This window comes from Paramormyrops kingsleyae, chromosome 8 (genome assembly GCF_048594095.1).
Source record: "Paramormyrops kingsleyae isolate MSU_618 chromosome 8, PKINGS_0.4, whole genome shotgun sequence".
NCBI lineage: Eukaryota > Metazoa > Chordata > Actinopteri > Osteoglossiformes > Mormyridae > Paramormyrops > Paramormyrops kingsleyae.
Window position 1 is genome coordinate 6,047,609 of NC_132804.1, and position 13,406 is coordinate 6,061,014.

General features: G+C 46.8%; 1 protein-coding gene across 4 annotated transcripts in view; it reads right to left on the reverse strand.

Annotated features, from left to right (window-relative positions):
* The window catches only part of crocc2 (ciliary rootlet coiled-coil, rootletin family member 2), a 28,684-nt gene extending 18,598 nt beyond the window's left edge, over positions 1–10,086 (reverse strand). Inside the window, exons 1-10 of one of the 4 annotated variants that reach the window (XM_072715056.1) lie at positions 9,840–10,086; positions 3,941–4,067; positions 3,632–3,777; positions 2,569–2,760; positions 2,274–2,357; positions 1,752–1,852; positions 1,488–1,653; positions 1,220–1,326; positions 757–984; positions 559–649 (exon numbers count right to left, since the gene is read on the reverse strand). In XM_072715056.1, the coding sequence (XP_072571157.1) occupies positions 559–649; positions 757–984; positions 1,220–1,326; positions 1,488–1,653; positions 1,752–1,852; positions 2,274–2,357; positions 2,569–2,760; positions 3,632–3,766 (1,104 nt within the window). In that variant the 5' untranslated portion in view covers positions 3,767–3,777; positions 3,941–4,067; positions 9,840–10,086. Of the gene's footprint in view, positions 1–558; positions 650–756; positions 985–1,219; positions 1,327–1,487; positions 1,654–1,751; positions 1,853–2,273; positions 2,358–2,568; positions 2,761–3,631; positions 3,778–3,940; positions 4,068–4,616; positions 5,384–9,839 lie in introns of those variants that run through there. The other 3 variants (XM_023830334.2, XM_072715058.1, XM_072715057.1) reach the window with 3 other exon arrangements.
* Between the last annotated feature and the right edge of the window lie 3,320 nt (positions 10,087–13,406).

Here is a 13,406-nt window from a genome sequence, read left to right on the forward strand (position 1 = left end):
GGGCACACACACACACACACACACACACACACACACGAACACACACACAATAAGATGCTCTGTACAGTTTAAAGATGGCAATTAGCCTCATTGCTTGTCTTTGGATGAAACTGGAGTACTTGGTGAAAAATGTGGGAGGAAATGCAAGCCCCCCCCCCCCCCCCACACACACACACACACAATCCTGGAGCTGTGACGAAACAGCCCCCACCACTGCATCATCGCGCCCCCCTATCATAGACCAGGCAAAGGAAAAAAAAACTGCTGTACCACTTAATAAGAAATAAATCGCTGTACAGTGATCTGGAACACAGAAGGTCCAGAAGAACATTTTAGAAGCTTGTTTAAACCCAGGGGCAACCAGCCCTACACTGCTAGTCGTTCTTAGCTCCAGCTCTTCATCTGTTATCTGACATAATTATTACGATGCCACCTTGCCACGCCTGATGGTTACTTTATATAAAAACATACACTGGTTACTCGATATCGAAGCTAAGAGGGTCGTGGATCTTTACTCCCCTGTTACCCCCCCCCCCCCCACTTCCCCACAGTTCTCACCTCCAGCTTCTGGCTGAGGGAGGCCATGGTTCTCTCCCGCTCCTCCGCCTGCGCCTGCAGCCTCTCCGCCTCCTTCACAGCCTCCGTCAGCCTGCGGACACGAAGCAGTGAAGGAGCTACTGCCAAAGAAGCAGGGAAGCTGGCAGACTTTCCACTTCGAACCCAAAATCTTTCCAAAGACACGGCACCAGCCCTGACCTGCTGCTAAGCTCCACCCTCTCGGTGTCGTATTTTGTCTGCAGGGCCATCATCTCTGCCACCCGGTCTCGCAGCTGCTGCTCCAGCTGCACACGCTGCGCAGACTCCCGCTCCAGCACTAGGGCAGAGCTCGCTTCCCGGCTGCGCAGACTTGCGGCCACGCACGCGCAGGATGACTGCGCAGAGTGGGACGCCCGTGATAGCTCGTTGCGCATCTCGGACAGGTCCCTGAGCCATGGAAGGGGAAAGAGACTGGGATGAAAAGGGTGGGAGGGGATTCTGCAGTGATGTCATGCTGTCACTCAAAGTCAGTGGGTGGGGCCTAATCTCTTATCAGCTACCCTTGGATCATATCTGTGTCTGTCAGTATTTCAGTGTTCTTCCTCGGTCGGTTTCTGCTTCACTCAGCAAGATGCACCATCCGATGGCGACAATGCTACAGCTCGAAGCTCCCCCAACTCACCTCTCGGTGGCGCTCTTCAGCTCACAGACGTGTCTCCTGAACCCCACTACCTGTCGCCACAGGATCCACAGCCGACTGTGTTCATTGCTGAAGTAGCTGTGGAAGGACTGGGCAGAACGTTTGGGTGCAAATGAACATGGTAAAGTGATCACATGACTCATGCTCTATCATTATTTCCTCCTATTGGTGAATTTAAGTATAATTCAACAGCAATCCTACAACAAGTGGAAACTTATATGCAGCAATAAGAATGTTAATAGAGCCCCACCTCTTCCTCTTTCCTCCAATCAGACTCCCTCTGCTCCAGTTCCTCCCTGGCTTTGGTCCAATCAGCAGTGAGCCTGCGAATGTCCTCGCTGAGCGACTGATTGGCCAGCCCTGCCTGCTCCAGCTGCTCTCGCAGCATGGCGTTGACTGCAGACAGGCTGCTGCTCCTGCACAGGCAGTGGGGGGGTGAAGGAGGACGAAGATGAAATTGCGTCGCCGTCGGACCTCCATGGTGAGGCGCCGAGTGACCCACAGCCAGGCTGACCTCTGCTGCTCCTCCTCCAGTCGGATCAGAGCGTTCTCCAGGTCACTGCTGGGCTCTTCCGTTTCCCGCCGGTGGCCACTGCCAGACAAATCGCACGTGCCCTGGACAGACCCCCATCTATCAGTCAGCACCCCTGGCACACGTTGTCGTATGCAGTGCAAATGCAGTGTATGCAGTGTATGCAGTGCAAACGAGCCCCGCTACAGAGAACTGGGGTAAAGCACAGACTGCTTATGGACAGGGCCTGCACACAATCACATCTCTTAATTATTTTACTGACAGTTATCAATGTAAATGTCACCGGTGTGAGCCAAACCATTCACCTTTAAAAGTGATACGTGCGGCAATCGACTGTTGTAACAGCGCCGATGCCTCCGGATTTTACGTGCATTTGCACTGCCATGACAAGAAATTACCGTGCATTTTAACCTTTATACCGCAAATAAAGTACGAATTAGCATACAAAGGTTAAAATCCGCCACTAAGCGGATGTGCTGCATGTGACCGCGCCGCATGGCTCACACTCAGCCGGTGCTGGTCCAGTTCGGCTCCCTTCTCTGCCAGGTTCTGCTCCAGCTCCCCGCACCGCTTCTTATACTGCAGCACCTGTGGGGGGGTGGGGAGAATGTCAGCCCACAGGTCTCCGCACTCCTCAGCCAAATAGCTCACGCCAGGAACTAATCCGCTAAAATCACCTTCCTGTTATTCTGACTACAAAAGAATCGACTTAGTCACAGGAAGGGGAATGGAAAGCGTGGAAAGTCGCTCTTCTGATGCTCTGTTCTATGAGCTGATCCACCTCTCTTCCTGGGCCTACCTTGGCCTGCAGTTTCTGCACCAGCTGCGCTTGTCTCTGCTGCCCCTCCTGGTAGGCGGTGAGCTTGCGCCTGTAAGCCGCCTGCTCCTCATCCAGGCGTCTGCGCAGGTCCACGTTCTGCTGCGCCAGGGTGCGCGAGTCTGGGCTGTCGTGCTCCCTCTCGCCCGTCTCCAGGCGCAGAGCCTGCTCCAGCTGCGCAGACAGACGGCACAGCTTTACCGCAGGCGTCCGTGCCTGTCCCGGCGGATCCGCCTGCGGCCTGCTGTCAAATCAGCTCCCTCGTTCAGAAACATCTTCGTTTTGATGCCGAGCTTTACAAGCATTCTGTGTTTTAATGAAAGTGTTTGAATGAGAGCCATATGCATAAGCAGGGAGGAAAGTGGTCTCCATGGTAACCTCCTCCCTCCGCTGATAAACACAGAGAGGCTGTCCACTCTATGTCATTATTCCCTACCAGTTACTAAACACCTGGTAATAGACTGGAACTGATAACTTTATTCTATTTCGCAGTTAACATGGCCGACTAAAACATCCATTCGGGGGGGATTTATTCCCCACCGGGAAGCCGCATCTGGCCTCCACGATTATTTTCGGCATGCTCCCTAAAAACCCCACCAGGCCCCACTCCTTTCTTCCTAGCCCCTCTCATTCCACAAAAGAGAGCTGCCCCCACCTCAGATTCCCATTCATGGCCTTGTTTACAATTGCCAGGGGTGACAACCACCATAGCAACCTGCCACTTCTTATCCCCGTCCCCGTTGCCAAGGAGACCAGCCAAGCTCTCTCCCGAACAGAGGGAAGGACGGGAATAAAGTGGGGAATGAGGAAAATCAGAGAAATTCATTAAATGTAACCGAAACTGAACCTTAATTTAGAGAAACACCTTCAACTCCTCTTTCAATTTTAGCAAGTCAGCCGTCTTGCAGGACATGTAATGTTTCTGAAAAAAGGGTGTTACAGCATCAGCTCATTTGTAATTTGTCAGTAAGTACAGGCTGAGAGGTTAATGGTGATGAAAACTGAATAAAACAGATTTATGAGCGACTGGACTGCTTGCTCTCACCCTCTCGCTAATGGCGCTATACTTGATAGCCAGCTCGTCTCGATCCGCTCTGCTGTGGGCCAGCAGGTCTTCCAGCCTGCCCAGCTCGCCCTGCAGAACCCGGTTCTCCTCCTGAAGAGACAGGAGGGAGGACATCGCGCCTCCGGCTGCAGGGGAGAGAGGATATGTGTGTGTGGCCGTGAAAGGTGCAACTGTCCCACAGGCATTTTAACTAGACTTCACGGTGCACAGGTGGGACTGGGAAACTCAGGTGAAAGGCAACAGACCAGCAGGCTAATAATGAGACGCGGCAATTGGCCAGCCACTCACTGCTGTCGCCAAGATTCTTAGTAACGATCTCCCTGATTCGCGCCGGCAGGCTGGTGGCTGGAGCGTCTTGCACGGGGCCTCTGACTGTCAGGCGCTTCTCTTCAAATAGCACGCTCTCCTCCAGCTTCTGAGAGGCAAAGAGGGGGAGGGCAGGCATGGAGAAATGCAAGGGAATGCTGTAAAAAAAATAGCTTTCATAGCAGACACATACACATGTCTACAATGACTACAGCCATACATTAGCTACAGACTCCGGTGCTGTGCGTTTCCCAGCTAAGCAGGACAGGTGGCGACACAGCAGTGGCCCCCATCAGCTACAGAGCTGTGTATTTATAACAGAGCATGGCTGTGATTTGTACCCGAGCGCCGGAGGGATGGCCAGCACACGCTGGGGGCTCAAAGGACGGCGGAGAGCAAGCGCACAAGCCCAGTCCTGCTCATCTACGCACGAAAAAAGTTTCAATGGCAATTTTAAAAAGGACTGTTATTACTATTATAAGTTCAATTAAACCGCGGCGATTTCGCGAATACGCGGAAAGTTACGCAAACGTGTTTAGTGTTAGGCTACGTCTGCGGGTAACAGCCATGAGCGACCCGGGAAACAACGAAACGAAGAGTAAAAATAAAACAATCAAACGATAGTGAGGATTAGAGATGCCAGAGTAAGATCCGTCACCTGTATCACCGCCTCCAGCTTTGAGTCGCCGCTGTTTTTCTCCGAGTCGCTCATTGGGACCCCGATTCACAAAGACACCCCCGGATCCAGAAAGAAGCCCACCTTCCAATTACCTAACTTACTGTTACGCTTTCACTTTCCCTATCTAATAAGACCTACCTTCCCTATACAGGATTAAGCAAGGCGACGAACAGAAATGCACAAGCAGGAATTACAGTTGAGAGAATCTTCCGTTATTCGGGAATAATTGCATGGTTTAATAATTAATCTTTGTTTTTTTTTTTTCTTTTCAAAAATCACTTCTTTTCTGTCCGTTTATTATCACCTCCGGTGACTGACTGACGCCCGACGCCGTGTCTCCCGGACTGAATGAGGGGGGCAGAGATTGAGGACGGGGGGGGCGGATTAGCAGATTTAGATACACCCTCCCTTCCCTTCCTCCACTCGCCCCTGCTTCAGCTCTCTTTCACTCCTCTTTCGTTGCAGACTTGCAACTTGTTTAATCTGGTAGAGGAAAATCCAAAAATGTACCATTGATGTTTTAGTACACAGTTCTTTATAAACGTTATAGCACCAACACGTTGAGATGTCGGGTTACACTCAAGGCTTCCACGTGGACATAGGCCTGTAGTCATTTGGTTAGTTTGAATGAACGTGTCCATAATCTGTTCATATTTAGATAAGGCTACGAGCACGTGGTGAGAAGCTCCTGTACTACATGAGGATAAACTGACTTCATTCTGTCGATCTGTACGTCCACAAAAACACTTATGTGTCCGTGTTACTATGGTGATTAACAACGAAAGAGTTCAAGGTTCAGCCTGTCATTAACAGGCACTTTCCCGATCCCCACTTCCAATGGGTCACGCCGTCTTTACAAACCTCATTAATACTAGATACATTAATACTGTACTAAGAAATGCACCATATAGTCGAAGATGACAATAAAGATATTTTGCCTTCAATAAGATTTGAAAAAGGGTTTCCTATGTAATGCGTTGTATTGAGGTGATGCAGTTATTTCATTGCTTTTTATTTTTGCATTTCAATTAATTATAACTAGATAGAAATGCCAGGTTCGGAACAAGCATGGTCACAGACAAAAGCAAACCAAACACTGTTTGAACTGTTCATGATGGCCAGATGGACCACATCAATAAAATGAGCCCTAACTATGGTGTAGGGGGTACAGCAATATAACTGATGCTATGGAGAATGGAGATTTGCTTCTCTCGGTGAGAAGCACCTTGGTTTCGACATCGAAGAGAACCACGTGACAAGAGAATCAGGAAGGAGCAGTTTATTACGGCTTTCCGGTTCTGGAATAACAGGGTCCGAGCAGGGAAGGGGTAAAGACAGCATAAACTCTACACTGGAGTCAAAACAAAGGACCTGTCGCAACGTATGAAACAATAACTTGTGGGCGTTTGTTGGGTACAGAAGTAACAAAGCTGCACAGGTGGGTCTTGGGACAACATCTAGTTTGTGCTCCAGGTTACTAAGAGCCAATTTACATAAAACACGGGAACAAAGAACAGGTGGAATTAAAACACAAACCCCAGTCACCTGACTGACAATCATGCCCCCATATTATTATTACACAGTATCTGTCAAAAGTTTGGACAAACCTGTGTATAGAAAGGTTATTTACACTATTCTCTACATTTTAGAATAATTATACATCAAAACTATAAAATAATACATATGGAGTTACGCAGTGACAAAAGAAGTATTAAAAAAAAATGTTGGGGGAGGGGGGCAGATCTATGTGTTAGGACTCAGATGGTTGACAGTTCTAATCATTGGGTTGGCAGAGTGATCCCACCATTGGGCCCTTGAACAAGGCCCTTAACCCCAGTTTCCCCAGTGACTGGCTGATCCTACTGTCTCCTCTACACCAGTTTCATGAGGAGGCCTCCTGGGATTATCTTCCAGCTGTCCAGAAGGAGGTCCCACTCATCGGCCACTTTTCCTTCACTCTCTGATCAAACTTCTCCAAAACTATCTCTACTGTGTTTAGGTCTGGTGGCCAGGTCATGTGAAGGAACTTTGTCCTTCATAGGCTGCTTGCATGTCCAAACATTTAACTTATGCTGTGTATGTGATTAATCTGGGATTTTGATAATGACAAAGCATTGTGAGGAGCTTGGACTCTCAGAAAGCACCCAATTTTGGACTCCCTGGATGGGAGTCCAGGCCATTAAGGTATAGACTCACCTTAAACCTAAATTCAAGGAAGGAATCTCACAAGCTCAGCAGCAGTTTTAGTTAAAAAAACAGTTATCTAGGCAAACCTATGTAGAAAAAAATGTCTGACAGGGAACCTAAACTGCTTTAATGTTAGCTGGATTGAAACAACAGTGTATCAGCTGAATCCAAGAAAGTCACAGGAACATGCACCAGCAGGAGTTTCTGGGCAGCAAAACTGTCCCGGGCTAACTCTAAACATGCCCCCCACCTGACTTACAGCACGAAACACAAGCTGCTTATGACAATGAGAGCCCCCACTTCCAGAAAAAATTACAGAAAACGGTTGGTGACAGCAGACTCATTCCCGGCAGACCATTGTAATTCCCATAATATTTAACCAGAGCCAGATCCAATTACAAATACAATTAGCCCAACTGCCCAGAGTTAATATGAGCCAATTATTAATTCTTTAACGTTAAGGGGCAGGGCAAACTCAACAAAATCCAAAGTCACAGCGGTCACAGAGCGCAGCTCTGAAAACCTAAGTGTCCAGATGTTCAGCTAATGTTTGCTAAATTTTAACAAGTAAGGATTCCCCAACATAACTTCTAATGTTCCGATATCCAAGAAAAATGAAAGTCTGGTTTTAACTAAGGTAATATACAGAGAAACGTGGAACGCTTCTGGCTCAGATCCCATCAGCAGCTACAGAGCAGAGGTGTCAGGTTAAAACTTCAGCACTCCCTGATTGGCTGAATAATTTAGGCCCAGAATATGGATGCATACAACCCACAAGGTTGCTGGCCGCGATGCCATCCCTTCCTGTGTTCTGCCCCATTTTCACAGACATCTTTAACATCTCCTGCTCACTGTCCTGCTGTGCATCAAGAGGTTTCCAACAGTGAAATCATCCAAAGTGCTGAGTCTGAATGGCTACCAAGCAGTGGCACAAAATTTAGTCATGGAGAGACTGGTCATGGAGCTACAATATCAACAGCATTTCCCCAGACTGTCTGGATGCCATAAAACGTATGGACCTAAACCTCATTCAGTGGATAATGTTGTTCTTTTGGCCATTCACACCAACACTGAAGACCTAGACAAGAGGGACACCCAACACTGAAGACCTAGACAGAGAGGGACACCCAACACTGAAGACTTAGACAAGAGGGACACCCAACACTGAAGACCTAGACAAGAGGGACACCTGTGCTACGAGTCACGGTGTCACTGGCCCACATCTCAGGACAGGAAGGTCACACACTGGGTTATGAGGTCGCCCCAACACATCGTAGGCCTCCAAATGCCATCCACTGACCCAGGGCCTCTATCACAGGGCTGGATTTTTGGGTTTGCGGGATAACTTGTTGGATTTAAAGCAGGCTTAATGTAAGTGAACGAAGATAAAGTCCATTTAAACCGGGGTACCTAGCTAATCAGCAAATCTCACTTCGTGATACAGGTCGCTGCTATACATTGACCGCTACGACAACAGAGCACAAAGTTTATCACTGTACCCAAACCATTCCAGCCACAAGTTCACCACCACAGAGCATGAAAGGAGATTTTGCAACATCGAAACACTAATTATTAAATTATCTGGGTGGCTGAACTATTAATCAAATTTGCCCTTTCTGTGAATTGCATTGTCTAAACGTTGTTTTCACTGCATTACCACACATCCGATGTCTATTGTCTGTTCATTATTTCTTTGTATACTGCTACTTGTGCTGGGTGTGTCTGAACAAGTAGTCAGTGCAATGGACTAATAAATCTTGGATCCCCGCTGATAACAACTACAGTCTTTAGGTCTGAAGGACCACAATCTTCATAATATTCTGGGTACAGGATGAGAGATCCTCACATGGGAGCGATGCATCAGAAGTGAAGGACGCAGATTTACCACCTGAAAGGTTTCTAGCTCAAATCCAAGGAGAGATGAGCGGTGCTGTGATCCCCCTGAGCAAACTTTCAGGTCTCCAGTTCAAGTTTCACTGTCATGTGTGTCTGGGAAATACAATGAAATTCTTGTGTTGTGAGTTTCTCATAATATAACAAAGGAGAAGAGAATACTGTACTGTAAGAGAATATATATCAAGCCAAAGCAACACAATGGTACATAAGATACAATAAATTAGTACACACTTCCAAAGATCACTTATTTTTAAGCAAGCACTAACTTTCACACCATGTAGCTCGAATCAGAAGCCAATGTACTGGCAACCCCCTCTTCACAAGTGCTGAAATATTTCGCTCACAGTATATTGATAGACCTTAATTTCGCACTGATTTGTAATAGTATAACGGCGTTTGCAGTATCAGCAGTCACCGCAATAGCAAACTTCAGTACGTGGCTTTTTCTTTTATACATTATGTTTCGGGAGGAGAGCAAAGCTATTTGCTCGATCATCATCTTGATGATTTTTTTTATTCGGCCGTTATAGTATCTTATTAATGAATTAAATTGATTTATGTTGTGAGATAATCTGAGCGATCAAACGTCAATATAATGTGAATGTTTACAAAGCCACCCACAAACCACTGCCGGGGGCAGGAGTCAAACTGCAGCACCAACCAGTAACTGTATTTCGGCTACTGTATATTTAATATGGTCTGTCGATGACTGAAAATCAGGCAGCTTTAGCCAATGCTACACTGACTTCCGGTTAACCCTCATCCTCCCCCCGCCCCTATCCAGCGCCCGGACCGCGGTGGCTATGGACCCTCCTGCCAGATGTTGCTTAATCGTTTGACGTTATCGACACCGGCCAAATGCTCACATCCCTAAAGCGATCGTCTGACAGGGTGCGGAAGGCGAAGGCCTAACGTGTCGGCATGCTTTCACATCTCGGCATGCTTTCACATCTCGAAATCTTCTCCCAGATGCTGCCGTTTCGCTTTCGGGAAATCGTTTCCTTTCTAAGGCAAAGCACGCAGCTTGAACACCAAAGCACGGACTTCGCCTGGCTCTAATGGAAAGAAAAGCCTGTACATACAAGGACACGGTGATAGAAACTCCATGGCACGTCTTACCGTCCGATATACGCAGGACCGCGCTTCGGAAACAGGAAGGGGGTGTAATCCGAATTGGCGCCGCTGCAAACACTTTGAAAAGTCCGGACGCCGTTAAGCATGCAGTGTGCAGACGGCGATTTGTCCAGTTTTGATAAGACACATTTTCCGGGGAGGGGCCTCCACCAGCGACTCGGCGCTAAACAGATTCCCTTTCTGTTCCCAGATCGCAACCAGCGCTTCTTTGGTCATCTTGGATCGGGTCCTCGCATCTCCCATCATTACAGAGGAAGAAAAATTATAATCTAACTAAAAATGTTATAACCTCCACAAAGTCTGAGTGTACACCCAATTCCTAAACTGTCAACCTAGTCGGACGAAAAAAGTGTAAAGAAATCCCTATTTCACCCATTCTTTAGTATGGAAGTATTTTTTGAGTTTAGTACATTCATGTAAAATGATCATGAACCAGTTACGTCAGTCAGTTCATCTTTAATTTTAATATGTGTGTAAGCATTGTGAAGGACTAACATCCCATCCAGGGTGCCCCCCCCCCCCCCCGCGATAAAGCTCAGAGACCCTGTACAGGACATAGATAAAAGATGGGGATTTCTATAGCTCCTGACGGATCTTCCTGTTGATTTTGGTCACTCTTAACAAGGATGTTCCTTTCCCACCCAGCATGCATAGCAAACACAATGTTAAATTGGCTGGTTTGGACAAAGACACATCGCATTACATATTGAGGATGATGCTCTATACTAAACGTGAGGGTTTTGTCCACTTTTAATTAAAAAATGTATTTGACCAAAGGTTATAATGTCATTATTGTGCAATTTGATAAATATTTTCGAAATGCTTCCAAATTGCGACAGATTCAAATAAATAAATTGCCAGTCGAGTAACATGGGACACAAAAGTGTGTCTGATCAGCATGTAAAAAGGTAGTTAGACTTCGGGTGGTGAAATTAAATGAGCCATCAAACACTACGGCAGCCGTAGTTCACACACTCCACACTGTTGTCCGCTACACCTTTTCTATATGTCATATAACCAGTCTGGCTTGTATGTCTCGTGTATCTTTACATTGTTAGAGTGGATTATTTGCAACATGAGGTGAATTATCAGCTATAGCTAATAATAGTTGGAGTGTCAGTTATAAATTGTGTCATTGTTCTATCATCCTGTGAAAACAATTCAAAAAGACACTTAAAGTACTATACCACAGCCTGCAAAACACACATGTTCCTTAACCCTGGTAGATGGTCATTGGAAGATGCAGATGATTTTTGGTAACAGAGGTGTCTGGCAGCACGACAGACATAACTGTGTGGACCCTGAGACAGACAGACACCCTTTCAGTAGTTCTGCACACTTATTGTATGGCCCTTATACCAGTGTTTCCAGTATCAGCCAAGAAGCCAGACTACAGTATGTGTCATGACACGTCTCACTTGAATGGAAACTGGGTTACCGCTGAGCCCTGAGTCTTATTATCTTATTGAGCAGCTCCTTAGCATCACCAGCCTGGCTGCACCAGTAGGTGAGGGTCTTTAACCCCTCACATGTGTCTGTAAGCAGATTATCTCTCTAAAGTAAAGCCTGTCAGACACAGGCACTGCATGATACAGACACAGGCACTGCATGATACAGACACAGCCACTGCATGATACAGACACAGCCACTGCATGATACAGACACAGCCACTGCATGATACAGACACAGCCACTGCATGATACAGACACAGCCACTGCATGATACAGACACAGGCACTGCATGATACAGACACAGCCACTGCATGATACAGACACAGGCACTGCATGATACAGACACAGGCACTGCATGATTGTTTGTGGTGCGTAGCTATGTCACGCTACAGTCCTCCCGCTTACCAGGTACAGCAGAATCTTTTAAGCCGATTGTACGTTTACCTCTTTGGTCCTGAGGAGCCCTGAGGGCCACCGCTGCTCCCCCCCCCCCCCCTGGCAAACTCCAGCTGCCCTCGCATTCACATTGAGCGGTAAATGTCCCCTCCCACATACGACACCTATCCAACACAGCCTGCTAGCTTTGCCTTTACTCTTATCATCTAGATCAGTGTTTCCCAGCCAGGTTTTCGGTGAGTCCCAGACACTCCACATTTTTGCTCCCTCCCAGCTCCCGGAGCAAAAACATGGATCTGGTTGGAAAGCACTGATCTAGCTCATCGGGGGGGGGGGGGGGGGGGGGGGGGGGGGGGGGGGGGGGGGTGACACAGGGGGCTCATTGAGCAGCACTGTGACCTCATATCTCCAGGGGTTTGACTCCTGCCTGCATCTGTGTGAATGGAACTTGTATGAGTTTCATCTTGCCATGCAGTTAATGGAATTAGACTCTCTTGAATTTGTCATATTGTGTGAGCAAATGTGCTGCCTGGGACAGGCTCCAGGCCTAGCACTGGGTAAGCAGCACAGAATCTGGATGAAATGGAATGACCTGGTAAACTGGGTGAGTACCAGTAAACAAAAAAACATTGGATTGCCTGCTCTAGACTACGGTCAAACAAACCAATGCAGTACCGTGGAGACGAAACACAGTAACCACAGGGACACACTGGCCCCGTCTCCCCCTCCGCTAACCCCCCCAACTCACACATAAGCACAGACGCTTGATGTTTTTGCTGAAGTCTCCCCCCCCCCCCAAGATACTCAGTTGTGCCCCCCCAGAGTGAAAGAAATTATAATCAGGCTTATTTCTTCATTTACACACACAATCCCATCACAATCCAGTAACAATAAAATTCCAATAAATTATAGTACTGTAATTAAACAGTAAGATACTTCAATTAGAAAAGAGCACACCTTCACAAAGATGTCTGCAGATTTAAACAGTTATAATGTATCATTGAACAGATCATAGAAGAAGATAATTGGTTCCCACTTGTAAATAATTGTACTGAATTTGATTTGATTGGGATAAAATCAGTTCTGGGATAAAAGGTCGCCATTATTTGGTAGTTCTTCCGGCAGGAGGGTGTAGGAGGGAAAATGGGCCAAAGCATTTTCGCAGAGCAACCTTGCGACGGCTAGAAGGCAAAAGGCTCAATGTCCTTCAGTAGTTTAGTCAGAGCCGTGAACTCAAGCTGCTGGAAAGAACCAATGGTGACCAAGCAGTAGTGATGGCCAAGAGAAGCTTCATGAACCATTTGCTGTAATTTCTGACCATCTAGTGGGGTCAAAACATACAGCACATGGTTCATGAAGCTTCATTTGGCCATTATTAGCAGTTTGAGCTCGACCAATTCAGGCAAATCTCTCTCCCTCGACATGTGCAAAGCTCCTAGAGATGTATTCAAACAGGTTTATGGATGAAATTCAATTAAAAGACGAGATTCTGATTCTTTTTTTTTTTAAGTCAGAATCATTGCATTATTTTTTCATTTGTAATGAAATGATTTCATTTGTAATGGTAATGATTTGTATGAAAAATATGATTTGTATATAAAGGTGAAAATGTTTTATTTACTGTGCGTTTTTGGGTTGTAAGCCAAAGAAAGTTCACATTTACATGGGGGGTGGCTTCCAATACTCACTGAACAGAGAACAGGAA